Source organism: Patella vulgata, chromosome 8, assembly GCF_932274485.2.
Source record: "Patella vulgata chromosome 8, xgPatVulg1.2, whole genome shotgun sequence".
In the NCBI taxonomy this organism is placed as follows: domain Eukaryota; kingdom Metazoa; phylum Mollusca; class Gastropoda; family Patellidae; genus Patella; species Patella vulgata.
In genome coordinates, this window is record NC_065886.2 from 33,042,306 (window position 1) to 33,058,522 (window position 16,217).

At 36.7% G+C, this 16,217-nt stretch overlaps 1 protein-coding gene across 2 annotated transcripts in view; it reads right to left on the reverse strand.

Moving 5' to 3' along the window:
* Positions 1-15,539, reverse strand: part of LOC126829847 (protein capicua homolog) — a 43,990-nt gene extending 28,451 nt beyond the window's left edge. For both annotated transcript variants that reach the window (XM_056102723.1, XM_056102722.1), the window contains exons 1-2: positions 15,402-15,539; positions 9,284-11,938 (exon numbers count right to left, since the gene is read on the reverse strand). In XM_056102723.1, the coding sequence (XP_055958698.1) occupies positions 9,284-11,918 (2,635 nt within the window). In that variant the 5' untranslated portion in view covers positions 11,919-11,938; positions 15,402-15,539. The remainder of the gene's footprint in view (positions 1-9,283; positions 11,939-15,401) is intronic.
* Between the last annotated feature and the right edge of the window lie 678 nt (positions 15,540-16,217).

The window sequence follows — 16,217 nt, forward strand, 5'->3', positions numbered from 1 at the left end:
ATCTACAGATACATATACACAGTTATTGTATTGTTTTCACTGTCATCGTAAAAATATTGAATACATATTGATATTATTATGGTAATATAATATTGTTCACATTGTTCTGGTTGTATTTAGACAACATCACCTAGTTTCCATTATTATGGATTTCTTTCACTATCATTGTTCAATATCTATAGAAATGAAATAATATGTTTAACATCCCATTATTCTGCATTGATTGGGCCAATTGCTGCTAATGGAATATTTTGCCAGTACAGCGGCACTACAGCCTACTCTTACATGTATGTACATGTATATCAAATTCTAACTATCTTCAAAGGGTTCTTTAACGTGCACACCAATGAGTACACAAGACCTCAGTTTTCCATTCCATGGTGTTTAACATCACGACACAAATTAGGTCATTCCAGGACTAACATATGGTTCAATTTTATTTCAATAATTCGCTTTCACGTAGGGAGCAACCAAAAGACCCGGAGAAATCACTATTAGATACACAGTAGTTGAGTGGGTAAGGTGGGAGATCGCTGACAAGGGGATCCCACGTTCATCAGGACTATTTCTTCAAGCATGCTTTGCCCATGTCAGTTTCATTTTCTTGACAATGTCTCTTGACAATGTCTGTAAATATGATTGACAATGTCTCTGACACTGACAGGTGTATTTATTCCAATCTTGGTAGGATCGTGGACTGTCAAGGAAATATATATTTGAGATGACATGTGATGTAACAACCTTTATAATCACCTTCCAGTGTTGTGACATCACCTGCATATCGAACTATATAAGAATTGATTTTTACCTGTACTAGAACAGTGAATAAATAATACGCACAAACTCACGGATGGAATCAATAGCCAAGCAACATTTAGTTTGTAAGCTTACAAACATTTCAAACACTGAATCAGTCAATTGCAATTTGTCATTTTATTACCTACATCTTTAGAGAGAGAATTTTATTTCATTAATTCACTTGCACATTCAGCTCATGAGCAGCGGGATGAAACCAGAGGACCTGGATAAAAAATTTGAAAGAGGTTGGCAACTGCTTGTCCCATGGTGTTTTTCGGGCAATCCAGTATTTTTCTAGTTAAGATTGGGTGTATATACTTCCATATACATGTATACCACATTTGCCATACTTTTAATAGAAATAACCACCCGATAAATACATTCGGGACAATGTATCTTTAAACCATCAAGATGTCAGCAGGCCTGTAAATAATAATCTTAGTTGTAACTCTTAAAATGTAAAACAATAATGAACGAGTATACTTGTACCCAACATTATAAATATTGTCCCATCTAGACATGTATTCAATTTTAACGTGAAAAAAGCTGTGGAAAATTTCTGAAAAGAAAACAGAATGAAATGAAATGAAATGGGGTTTAACGTCCTACTGTTCTGCTCCTTACTTGGGCTAATGAAGACGGGGAAAACAGAATGACTTTAAGATTTAATTTACAAGCCTGCAGTACTTCTCACATCCTAAGGATGACACTGTCACTTTGTTATTTGTATCTATCCCATACTTGTACGTGACAAGGAGTAGAAGCTTGTCCGTGGGTTTTCTCCAGGTCCTCCCACTATTAAAGAACCCCCCATGCACAAGTGAATTATGAAACAAAATTGAACCTTGTGTTATTCCCAAAATGACCTAGTTTGTGTCAAGTAGGGCTGGCAATCGATACGATTTTAAATATCGATATCAGCAACCATTTCTGCAATATCGATATCGATATATCGGAAAATTTGAAGTTGAAAGAAATAACTGTTTCTATGCTAATATGCATTTAAATGTGTTATTGATCAAATTAAAAAAAACTATGATCCTCAAACTATGTTTTCTTAATGTTTGTTTCTTTACAACTTATCTGATGGTGTTATTAACAATTGTACAGTTATGTGCTTTTTTTCTTTCTATATCTTTAAAGTAGCCAAGTCTCTAACTCAATATCATCAAAAATCTTCGACATAGAAAACATGAATTATTAGTCAATTCAAATCAACATATTGGTCTTTTCAGGGAATTATTTGTCAATTCAAATCAACATTGGTCTTTCCAGAAAAGGATGGGCTTCTGATATCCAATATTCAAGACAAAATAAAACATTTTACCATTGGTACACGAATAGTGTACCATAATGCGTTTCAGCGCCATTTGGAACAAGGGACTCAAAGAACAGGGCTAGACATATTCCACAAGTCACGTCAAATGGTGACGCTATATTCTTATCTGGAGAGCATGCACAATAAATACCATCGGTGTAGACTGGAAAAACCAGACGCAAAAGATTGCCATACACATGAGACTTCTGGCGTATTTCGCCGAACATAACTGATTAGAAATTACAGTCAAAACAGAAACAATTGAATGTAAATCAGTTTATATACATGTGTTGCGACCCATTTTTGTCAATTTCTACTCTTCTAGGTCCCAAATATTAGCGATTTAGCTCCTTTTATGAGGCATTAGGTAAGATTAGATAAAGAGCTGACAGTTCTCGCTATAATACTTGTATTTAAAAATTAAATAATGAAAACAGAACATGCTGAAAATTTCAGGCATGTTGTTTCACTCTGAACCGAAATATTAGCGATTCAATTTTAGGCTAGCCTCAATCGTCATTACTAATGTTGTTACGATAATAAACAAAGACTTGATTATCCATTTTTACGTTAAATTATCCATCACAAAATGTATTCAAATCCACTAAATATCGCAACCTAACGATGGCTTCGAGAGTTGATTATGGTCTGGATAAGTTAATTCAAGTCTAATTAATAATTTAGATAACATTTCAAGCCTTAAGAAAGACCTGCAATAGGCAGATTTAGCTCTTGGATAATGCATGTTTAATGCTTTCCACAAAAGACACTTTTACTATGTTTTTAATGAAAACAATTGAGGTTTAACTGCTACTGTTTATATATTTTTAATAAGTCACAAGACTTAACTTATATTGTAAATATGCTGCTTTTGAATAAATCAATGAAATTGGACATTCTAAAATAAAATATATGAAAATAATTTCTAGAAACGCAATAAAGTTATTTCTTACTAGGATGTCAGCCTGTAATCGGTCGACATAAAAAAAATAGGTTAAAATATTCAAATAGTGTTAGTCATCAAAGTATTCCATGTGAAAACACATCCCTGTATGGTCAAATGACAGATTTATGAAATCTTATTTAATCAGTTACACTTAACTATAAATTCTAGATTAACTCTTAATTAAAATAGAAGAGATTAGTGGGATTAGCATTTTTCTCACTAATTATTATTAGACTGGGTCAAACATTCCAGCCATGAAGTAAGAAAATGATGCCATTTTACACCAATGAAAATCAAGATATCAATGACCTTGGCATAGGGAAGAACATGAATAAAAAAATGCACCAATGGGAAGCTAGGTGGGGCCTGAACATGAATAAAGAATGGTACAAGCCGTCAGCTGATTTGGTAACAACAAACAGATGTATTGGGTCAAAGTGAGGGTATTGTACTGGAAATGCAGCAAGCTGGTGCCCTGATAAACAACCTGTTTGCTTGGAGATGGCTGATTATGTTTGACCAAGTGGTCAATACTCGCTGATAAACAGATAAAATTCTCTCTAAATTAGTTAATCAATATATAGATAATGCAATCCTCAATGAAATAAATTGCTAGGCCTTTCCAGTTGATTGCCCACCTTCACAAATCTAAAACCATACAAATTGAATTGTTTACCATGGCCAAGTTGGTTTCTCAAAAGTATAAAATTGCTCAATAAATCATTACAATGGAAAATAGATAAGACCTTGTTATCAGTCCAGTCTTGGTTTTAGTGAAGCTCGAACCAAGATGTTGCCATTTTGAAATAGGAAGAATTGATTTGTTTCCTGTTGACATAATTTGTTGGTTGTTGGTATTAAAGATTTGACCTGCTTTGAAAACAAATAACATGTCTTTTGTGTTGTTATAGAGCCCTGTATCATGTTAAAAGAGCTAAAGCCCAAAATTCAATATTATCCATAATAATATACGTAAATAAAAACATGAATTAGAATTAAGTTCAATCCATATTCATGTTGTTAGCTTACCATGAACTATTTAAGACACAATGAATATTCTAAAATCACTACCTTGGGTCTTATATTGTGAGAGAGAAATGGGGTTTAACGTCCACTCAACACAAACTAGGTCATTTCGGGACTAACATGGTTTTAATTTTATTTCAATAATTCGCTTGCGCATAGGGGTCTTTAGCAGTGGGAGGAAACCGGAGGTCCCGGATAAAACCCACGAGGTTGGACAGACGACCCTACTCCTTGTCACGTACAACCAGGGGATTAGAAACCACGCCAGTCGACTCAATGACAGACTTTATGATACAGCGCGCGCATGCTAACCATTCAGCCATCCAACCCCCCATCTTGTATTGTATTAAACCACCATTTCTATACCGACAGTGATACAAGTTATCTCACTGAACAATATGTTAAACCACCATTTTGGTCACTGACCATACTGTATTACAACTACAAGTTCTCTCCACAAGACAAACCTGTTAAGTCGGCTAAATTTAAAATGACGGCCATTATCCATTATAAAGTACAGGTAATTACCGGTATAAAATAGAGTGGTGCAGGACGGAGGGATTGGTAAGGACAATGTCTAGTTGTTCGGACAGAACATCAAGGGTGATCCCTGCATTGGCCGTAAAGTTCATTGGGTTATTCTGGTGTGTTTCCCCCTTGTCAGTGGTGCAGGACAGAGGGCCTGGCAAGGGACAACGTTCATGTACAGTTGTTCGGATGGGATAAAACCTGGGGTCCCATGTACACGTTGGTGTGCATGTAAAAGAAGCTTGACAATTGGAATTCGAAATACGAGTAGGATGTGAACTGCTGCTAGGGTTCAACAAGGCTTGCTGTATATTTTTTTTTCTTTTGTCAGAAATTAAAACATTTACAACACACTAAAATCTAATTAGCTTCTAGTTTGGCCCTATTCTAACAATATCAATTTTTTTTACCAAAACCATTGCAGTAATTAACAGAAACCGCTGAAAATCAATAGAGTTCTTCGTCTCATGAACGTAAACCAGTGTTGGGATTTCAAAACTTTTGTTGGACATTTTTACCAAAAATAAAGGAACATAACTTTTATTGTTATTTAAGTAGGTACATGTAGTTTCAGACCACACACAATAATCACGTGTCAACAAAATATTCAAATTCGTACGCAATAAAAAAATAGGTGCACCTCGTTATTTTTCATATTAATTCCGGTGCGGTATTCAAATTTATCAGTAATATTCCTACAAAATTATGTGTTGTCGTAATACGATAGAATGAAAGTGTGCCGACCCATACTTTTTATCACATTCACGCCAGTGATATTCCTCTAAAATTAGCGTTTTTTAGGTCAACATTTTTTTTTTTTTAGCAAAGTCCGGCATTCGACTTATACGAGTGATAGACAAGTGTCGAACGTGCTCTCGTGTAAAACAATTAACTACTTACATGTACACTATTCCAATCAAATTCGAAATATTTGTCGACATTTCTCAGCCTGCTTATTTCTTTTTTTTAAAAACATAAACCCCATTTTCCATGTGATAATTGTCACGTTAACATCTCTCGTAATTTCTTGAGCGATTTCTACGTTAGTTTTCGGCTATTGCATTATAATACCACATGCGTGTGTATGACAAGTTAACGGATATAATAGGATATGTGACATATATGACTAGTTTCATATGTCAACTGAATCAAGGGGGGGAAAGAGAGAAATGGGGTTTAACTCCACTGGACACAAACTAGGTCATTTCAAGACTAACACATGGTTCAACTCTATTTCAATAATTCGCTCGTGCGTAGGGGTCTTTAGCAGTTGGAGGAAACCTGAGGACCTGGAGAAGACCAACGAGGTTGGACAGACGACCCTACTCCATGTCACGTACAACCGGGGAATTGAAACCACGCCAGTTTACCAGACATCAAGGAGATTAAAATGTACGACAATGGAATCACGTAGATTAAGTTTTTAATCACTCTTATTGGATTGATATATAGTCCGACAAAGGAGAAGCAATGACTTCTGTTCAGGATTGGATTGATGAATTGTCTGATAAAGGATTAAGTCAGTCCATCAAGGAAGATTAAGTAGTTAATCAAGGTAGGTGTATCACACGGTAAATACATTGATCTTTTAATTACTTAATCAATTCAGCCTATTATCCTAGATAATTGGTTTGAGTGGTACATGTACATGTAAATGTAGATGTCCATTAAATTTTTGTTTTGAAATATAAAACTGATGTTAATTTATTTACTGATCATTGTTTACATTTTTGACTTATCCGATCTCAACATTGGGAGTTATCGAGGAAATCAAGGGACCTGAAATGTTGAATTCGCAAAATAAAATGAATTCAATGAAATCAATGTTTTAGATTTATTTTACCCATATCAACAAGTCCTATATATATATATACATGTACATGTGCATCCATTCCCTTAAATTGATTCTGACTTATGACTTACAACTACATGTAGCCCACCGTGATTTGACAGGCGACCCTACTCCTTGTCACAACCGGGGAATCGAAACCACGCCAGTTGACTCAATGACAGACCTTATGATGCAGCGCGCACGCACTAACCCTTCTGCCATCTAACCCACCTTCTGACTTACAACTACACGCAAGATCCCTTCGTATTTGCTGCTTGAAGTGTCCAATATTGTGGCCCATTCATGGGATTCCTTGTGTACGTGGAATTGTTTATGGGTGGTGCGCAGGGGCGTGGTGATAGTGAGTTTGCGAATACAGATACTCATGCGCCGCTTGATTATTTGTGCCATTACTATCATAAAAAAAAATTATTTCGCATATAGTTTTGCCAAAGAAAAAAAATGTTAAAGAAATTTAGAAAGGAAAATATAGTGTAACATACGTTAGTCCCAAAGTAACCTGGTTTGTGTTCAGTGGGCGGTAAACTTTTAAAATCCCTAGTTCTGTCTTACAATAGGACTGGTAATACTATTAGGGAGAGAGAAAAATGGGGTTTAACATCCACTCGATACAGACTAGGTCATTTTGGGACTAACATACATTTCAATTTTATTTCAATAATTCGCTGGGAGGAACCATGTCAGTACATAAATGTACAAAATGGACACTCCACTTTGTGTCAAGATGCATGTATTAAAAATAATCAATAAAAAAACACAGAAAAAAAAGACAAATCTGTTCCAGACAAAATGACAGGCTTTGAGGTATTGTTGTACACGTACTTGACAAAGCAATGTAATTACTGTCTGAAAATGTCTGTGACATGAGCCTTACTTAGAGGGTTTGAGTCTGAAACTTTCAGACTGTAAATTTGCTAGACAGACAAGCGGCAAATATCATGAATATTATATACTAAAATATGATTAAGATAAACAACTATTAAGTAAGTATATGTAATTATCAGAAAATCAATACATGTAGATTAGAATTTGTTTGGCCCATGCTAACCTTTAGTACCCTATACAAAACATTTATTGTCAGTTAAATTGAAAATATTCTGATACACTTTTGACTTTACATGAAAAATTAATTGAGAAATTCTGATACCGGTAGTTGAAAAAGCTAAGATGAAAAAGTTAGTGGATATTGCAATTTTTGTTTACATGTACATTAGATACATGGCAGTATAGGAATCACTTGCAAAACAGTGTTCTGAAAGATGAATCTCCATGTACAGCTGTAATACATGTAGAAATACATGTACAGTGTATCAGTCCAAAAATGGTTCAATTCCAAAGATATGTAGAATTGAAATTTCATCGATCTATGCTGCTCGCTATGTTACGAGTCTGCCTCCAGTTATCTAGGTATGCCTGTTTTAAATCTGATTGAATCCAACTGTCAGGACATTATCTAGTGTTAGTATTTTGATTTCTTAATTACATGTACATATTATTGTGGATCAAGCTGTAAGAAATTTGATACATTAGAGAAAGATAGGTTGCCAGGCAACGAAACATACGCCCACAGCAGCTAAATCGTCCGGGCAGTCAACAAGAGTTGTCGCATATTTTTACTTTTTTCGGTAATGAAACATTTATAATACACTAAAATCTGATTAAGAGCAACAACTCAGAAAACCATTAGAATTTGTTTGGTTTTTATAAAGTTCTGCCCCATGCTAAGGTTTTGTATACAAAACTTTTAATACTGTATCATGGATTTAGCTGTTCCAAGTCATAAAAATTCATTGAAAATCAATACACTTGTTCGTCTCAAGATCTTAAACTCTGTGTATCAATCTGAAGTCAATCGGATATTAACTTAGAAATTCAATAGGATTCTTCGCCTCGTGACCTCAAACACTGTTTATAAATTTAAAGTCAATCAGATATTAACTTTAGCCTTTAGAGCATCCACAAGGTTTTTCGAAGTGATCAAGGGCCAGTAATTATCGAAAATCACTGAAAATGAATAAACTTCTTCGTCTCATGACCTTAAGCACTGTGTATAAATTTAAAGTCAATAGGATATTAACTTTGGCCTCTAGAGAGTCCACAAGATTTTTTTGAAGTGATCAAGAGCCATAACTCTGGCAGTAATTATCGAAAATCGCTGAAAATGAAGAGGCTTCTTCGTCTCATGACCTTAAACACTGTGTATAAATTTAAAGTCAATCGGATATTAACTTTGGCCTCTAGAGCGTCCACAAGATTTTTTGAAGTGATCAAGGGCCATAACTCTGTCAGTAATTATCGGAAATCGCTGAAAATCAATAGGCTTCTTCGTCTCATGGCCTTAAACACTGTCTATAAATTTAAAGTCAATCGGATATTAACTTTAGCCTCTAGAGCGTCCACAAGCAATTGTGGACGCCAGACCGACGGACGGACGGGGGTGACGACAATATATGACCACATTTCAATGTGGGCGTATAAAAATGCAGATGGTGCATTGTTACTATGACAACGATTTAGTACCATTAATTTTATGTACTATATATATGCCACGTAATTGTGAATATTGTTCACATACTAATGAAGTTATTTTCATGGTGTTAATTATTCATAAAATGTACATGTATATATGTATTACATGTTGATGTAGGTGTTATTTACAAATGAAAAATCTCGAAAATGACAATTTTACATACATACCGGTAATGACATTTTCTCTCAATATTTTATGTACTATACATGTACATGTAATATTCAATGCTATTATGAATAATGTTATTATCACATGTTTCTATAAATAGGTTAAATGTCAACTTACTTGTTATTTTCCGTTCCTCTGATACATGATTTCCTGTTTCAGCCCCACTTGCTTCCTTGGGTTGCTCGTTCATCTGCATCATCGGTAACAAAGTGGTTGGCGCTGGATGTACAGCTGCTGTCTGATGTAGCCGAGATATCGGTGCCTGATGTTCTGGTGGTGCCATGGAATTAGGTTTCTGAATTTGTTCCGCCTCAGAGCTGGGTGATCTCAGATTGTGACGATTGACAACTGGTTCAACGGTTCGTGTGGCTTGCTGAACTGCAACGTTTTGATACTTTGGATAATTTGTCACATGTTGAGTTGGGTTGTTAGAGACTGGATGTCCTAATGCTTGTTTCATGATTGGTGCTGAAATGCTACTAGTACTTGAATTTTGTTGTGGGGCAGCTGTCCGATTCGACGACACAAAAGGAGCAGGTTTATTCAGATCAGGGTGCGGCTTCCCAGTCATTTCCACTGCACCATGATAAACGTGGGCTGAATGTCCAACCCCCGTTGGTATTTTAATTGGCGCCTGCAGGACTGCAGAAACACTTGGTAAAGAGACAGCTTTTGATAAAGGTGTTTTAGGAGTTCGAACGTCTATCCCAGAGTCTTCACTCCTCCCCAATTCTTGCTTGGATAAGGATAAAGCATGAGGTTTAGCAGTAATTCCTTTTGGTTGGAAAGCTGGAAACCTAGGAGTTATTGGTGAGACATGTTCAGATGATGAGCTACCAGATTTAGAAGTTGAGCTCCAGCTGCGTGCAGGAGAGTTGACATATCCATGCATCATCTGTGAGCTCGGGTGAGGGGATATGGGAGTGAATGAGTTGGAGCTCCTGTACATGCCTGGTCCAGCTGGTGACTGTATGCGCGGAGAAAGAGGATTTTGCGGAGTAGGTGAAAAAGCAGGAGTTGTTGATCTTGAGTTACCCAATGACACTAACATATTAGCAGCTTCTGTTTCATCTATACTATCGTACCGATGCTGATACTCCCCTTCTCGCGAATTGTCTGTCCACTCAATATGACCTCCCTCCTTTAACTCTCCCTTTCTACATCCAGGGAAGTTTGGTTGGCGCAAACCTTTGCCTTTAAGTGATAAATGCCGAGAACAAAATCCTCTTCTTTGAGATTCCTTTGTACATCCCTCCTTTGAGCACAGTCTACGCCACTGCTTGCCATTGAACTTTTTGCGAATTCCGTTCGCTGCACTAACCACGTCACCTTTCTTGTATTTTAAAGCTGAGTTCGGAGACCTTGGTGTACTGCAGCGACTACTCTCTGTCGATTGAGCACTTCTACTGCGAGCCGAGTCTCGTTTCTTAGGTATCTGACGATTTCTATCTCTGCCGTTCTGTGATCGTGTTCCAGAACCAGGAGTAGCACTACCAGATCTTGGTGTGCTCATCCCAGAAGAATCAAAGTTAACCTCCTCCAAATCATTCATCTCGTCGTCGGTTGTCTCCCCTTGATCTAACAGCGGTGTAACTGGTGTGCTGTGTTGATCAGTTCTCACGCTCACAGGACTTCTCAAATCTTGCAAGCCGGCCTTCTGAGTTTCTAGTTCCATCATACTCTCCTCCATGTCTTCGTACCAGGGAGGCTGAAGCAATCGTAAATTCGCTCGGGATACTGTCACTTCCGCTGGAGCTTCCACTGGTTTGCTTTCTAGTTTAACTTTATACGAGATAGGATTAACTTTTTTCTCCATAATGAAGCCAGGATAAAATACATTAGTTTCTGCGTTAATTCTTACACACACTTTTGCCCCCGTACTAATCATACCCCCCATTGGACTATGATCACTAATAATGTCTGGTATCGGCGAATCAAATATATTGCTATAACTTGTCAAAGTTTTATCGTCATCCAACAAAATACCTAAACTTCCTGTGTTTTTCACGGCTTTGATCATCCCCGGAACATACGTTCCATTCTTTCTCGCTAAAATACGCTGATTTTTCCATTCTTCTAAATCAATCGAGGGGCGCTTTTTTAAGGGAGGGGGAGATGAAAAGGTTTCAGAATCTAAATCAGCCTTACGTTTTTTGGGTGGCTTGGCAATGACTCTTTTAGACAGATCGATCATGACTGGCGGTTTATTATCGTTTAAATTTCTCATTTCAATAGATGGAAACGGTGGTTCTATTTTTGTTGTTGTCTCTGTGTGTTGCAAAACATTAGATGTTGACGGCGATAGAACTGGTGATACAATTGGTGATTGACTATGTGATACCGGGACTATGACTGATTGATTTGGCGTACTTGTGCTGATGACTTTATCTTCAACTTGTTGTTCATCTTTAACTTTCGATTCTGTGCTAGTCTTTCTCGCCGGACGGGTCTTTACCGTTGTTGATGTTGTGGTTTGTTTTGGCGTGGAAATGGGCTTCTTTGACTCAGATTCTTTACCTGCGTTTCTCTGACTTATTCTCTTACTTCCAGTACTTTCTTCTGATGTGTCTGAATCAATCTTTGACGAAGGGGTGTCGGGTTTTTCCTCTTTTGTACTGTCTTTGCTGTCTTCGTTACTGTTATTATTATTATTTCCTGGATTGCGTCGGCGGGATTTAGTCCCTCCTCGTCTGTTTGGTGAAGAACTGTTTGAGCGCCCTCTTCTGGCGCGGGCCTCGTTTCTACGGGTCATATTGAAAGCACTTCTGTTGCCTGAAAAACACCAAATAGTAGAAATATTAAAGAAAGTTTCACATTTAACCACCTATCGCATAGTGAGTGATGCAGTTGAAGGTCAAGTACAGAGACAAAGCCCAGGATCGGCATCTAGTTACTCGAATGGAACAAATAACTGAAATCCAGTGTACATGTTGACGTGAAATTAAAAAGAACCCTTGACAGATGGAATTCTGTGAAGATAATTTGGACATTGCAGCGGTCCAGACAAAATCTCTCATATCACACTGCGTGACTTATGCCTGGTTGGTCAAGAAAAGTAGGATGTTAAATCTCATTTTATTTCTTTTCAAATTAAATTTTTGACACACAAAATGGCAATAAAAGCAATGTTGGTGAATAATGTATGGGAGATGGAATCTATTTTTACTGCGGATTACCATTATTCTATTCAATTCACTCCTAGAAACAATAGCTGCTTCAATATGTGGCGAAAGCATTTGCTATGACTGAACAAACATTGATTCTATGTAGTTTTTAATTTTGTGGGGTAAACCTTGGCAGCGGTTTTTAATTTTGTGGGGTAAAAAAAACACTCAGACTGGGCTAATGAAGATGAGGAAAATTTTGCCTGGGCAGTGGTGCTGTGGCCTACTCTTATATCAATTCCAGCTTCAAAGGGTTCTTTTATGTGCACATCATCTGAGTTACATAACGTAACTACCTATGTGTATTAAATTTAGTAGTATCATAAGTGTTATTATTACATGTACGTATACGTATAAACAGTTGTCTGATCCAAGCGTTGCGACAGACTTAATGCATAATATTAATACTTTATGTGAATGAGCTCTATTGTTTGTGCTGTACATGTTTATAATGGGCAAGAACAGACCCGATATAATATCTTGATCTTATGCCCAATGTAGATTAACCTAATCCTTGTCACATACATACACGTCTGCTCGACACCAACTACATGAAAATGTAGGTCATATGGTTCAATTTTATTTCAATAATTTGATTGCGCGTAGGGGTCTTTAGCAATGGGAGGAAGCAGGAGAAAACCCCACTCCTTGTCACATACATGTACATGTACAAGCGGGGAATCAATAACCATGCCACTTGACTCAATGACAAGACCATATGATATGATCTAACCCACGCGCTTAAACAATTTGGCCACCTAACCCAGCTGTCATATACATACATGTACTACAAGCACATGCCATAATTTTCAGTTTAACACCCTCTCCATGGGATCATGAGTTGCTGAGTTTGTGATCTAAATAAATTAACACTGTTGAAGGCCTAAAGGTCATACATGTAGTTACAGTCACTGGTCTTCAATTTATGGATTAAAGAATCTTTTACAAACTACAATAATATAATAATAAATTTCTAACAGGAATATCACTCAGTCAAAATTTTTTTTAATCAATTCTGTTCAGTATTTACAAAGATATGATAAATTGAAAATGTGTTAAGTTCAGTTGAATCTCTAATAGTACATGCAGGAGAACTGCACTACATGAAAAACAAAACCAACCTGCGGACAAGACAAACTACACAGACATTGCGAGAAATAAACAACAAATCTATACCAAGATTCAAATCAAGTGAATTGATATGAATTTAAAATGGTTCAATTCCATTCAGTATTTACAATGATTATGATAAAGTGTAAACAAGCCTGCATCATCTGTAAATTTTGGATAAATATTTTAGATGGTTAGCGTCTGCGCATTGTATCATTAGAGGTCTGTCTTCGAGTCAACTGGCATGGTTTCAATTCCCCATTTGTATGTGACAACCTTGTGGGTCATCTCTGGGTCCTCCAGTTTCCTCCCACTGCTAAAGACCCCTGCACGCAAGCGAATTATTGAAATAAAATCGAACCATATGTCAGTCCCAAAATGCGCTAAAGGACCATATGTGAAAAAAGTGGATTTCTATAAGTGGTTGTCCATACTGACAAGTAGCCTGAGCTGTGCTGTGATGCGCACCTACTTGCCTTCAAATAAAATTGTGGGAGACTGATCATTTGCTTGTATTTTCTTATGACATGTTCTGTTCCAGGCGCGCCCTCTACATGTAGTGTAGGCCTACATGATGCTCTGTAACTTTAGAGCATGTAATCAATAAAAGTTGAATTACCTTTTTTTAATAACAAAATGTCCAGAGATAGAATACTGAGATAAACGGTCACTCGACACAAACTAGGTCATTTCAAGACTTAATATGGTACCAAACAATTTTATTTCAATGTATAGGGGTCTTTATATATCTGTGGGAGGAAACTGGGGGGGGGGGGGAATGAGGTTGGATACTTGACCATACGCCTGGTCATGTGTGCAAGCTGACAGACCTTATGATCTAAAGCACATGTGTTAACCATTCAAACACCCAACCCCCTTTCCTGTCAATAATAAAGTACAGTAATTCATTAGGCTAGAATGAATCCACAGGGATGGCCTACTACTGATAGATAACCTTATACAGTAGGTTCCAATGTCTTTTTCTAGGGATGATTCATCAGGCTTTACAGTTTGTGTCAACCATTTTCTTCGATGAATACTTGTGTTTGTTGCTACTTGCTACATGCTGTTGTCATTTGTTAAACTCTAGAGTACTAAAGACCAACTACTTTTGTGTCAGAAATATTAAAAAGATTTGGTGAATAGCCTCAAACAGACAGTATTTACAACATATTGTCAAGTTACGAAATCACTACAGCCTACAGTTGATGGTAAAACTTAGTTATAACTTATAAGGAAACAAAGCCATTCAAAAATAAATTACTAATTCTGTTTGAGCTTGTTAATGTATGAGATCTTATTTCTAATAATTAAAATACTTTCTCATTTTTTACCTCATAGTGGGTGACAGTACTAGGCTACAAATCCATTGCCTTCGCAGATAGTAAGACGTAAGATAATTGCCCTCCTCACAATAATCAATTGCATAATGAAAATCTGAATATCCGCACCTCCCATTATTTTCATAGTTTATAGTGTCATTATGTACAACGACAGTTTGTTTGAAACACGGTTTCCTTTCATACCAAACAGCAAGAAACGTTTGTAACCGTGGCTAGTGCGTGACACAAGACCTGCTTGGCTATTTTGTAAACTGTGTCACTCTTCTGTATTATCTATGGTTACATGTACTTTCCTCTGTCTGTACGCTCTAAATCTTTACGCCTGCAGAGAATTTCCATAATTTAACGAATTCACAACATAAAAGTACTGTGGCCATATCGAAACATACGACGGACTCAGACTTCAGAAATTGCAATTTCAACGGCTTTGTAAACAGAAAATATTAGAAGTAACCGACTAGCCACAAAGCGAGGGCTGCTTGATACAGACGGCTTCCATCTTGAAAACGAAAATCCGTGAACCTAATTTGTGTCAAATTTTATCAGCTCATTGTAGGCTTTAGATACGTCTACGAGTAATATTTCTTACACTCAGACGTAGATGAATATCTTATTTACCTTCTTATGTAGTCACATGTCGCATTATTCTTCAATATCTTCCATATTCTACGTACTAAAAACAGCCAGCTATAAAATGGCTGGCCAACATAAACCAAAAATGTTGAATGAGCATAAGGGCCAAAAATTAACAATATTCATTGGTTGTTTGCGGTAACAGAGAAATTTCACTTTGTTTTGATTGGTGGAATATAATGACGGTCTCTTGCATTGTTTATTCACCATTTACTATACAACCCGCATGATTTCTAATTCTCCATTTTTACGTTTCTTTTACATTTTGTACAGAGACTATTGCAACTGCACGATCGGGCGAATGCATTTACAAGTTCTTCCTTGCATGGATATCTGGATCACACTCAGTAAAGTGCACTTCTAATGGAAAATTAACGTCAAAGAGTAGGCGGAGCCAAAGCCCCCTGTTCTAGAACAGCTGCAGTATTGACCAATCAGCTGCAAGTTATTTAGGTCAATTTCTATATATGGATTACGAGTAACACATCGTGATATATTTGTATGCAGTTACTATGTGAGTTTACTATAGGCGTTAGTTATACATGTTACCGGCCGGTTACGCTTTCCGTTTTGCGAACATAGTAAAGATACCGCTGACATCATTGTGGATGAATTATAATATAATTCCGCTTTTCAAGTAAGACACACCTATCTCATCACTATGGTTGTTTTACAATTTATAAATAGAAATAATTTCATCTTTCTTAAATATTAAATATATTATTAGTGATTATTTCAGCGCGATCTGACGTTATTCTACTTTAAAATACAACAGAAGTCTACTCATAGGAATGTTTTCTT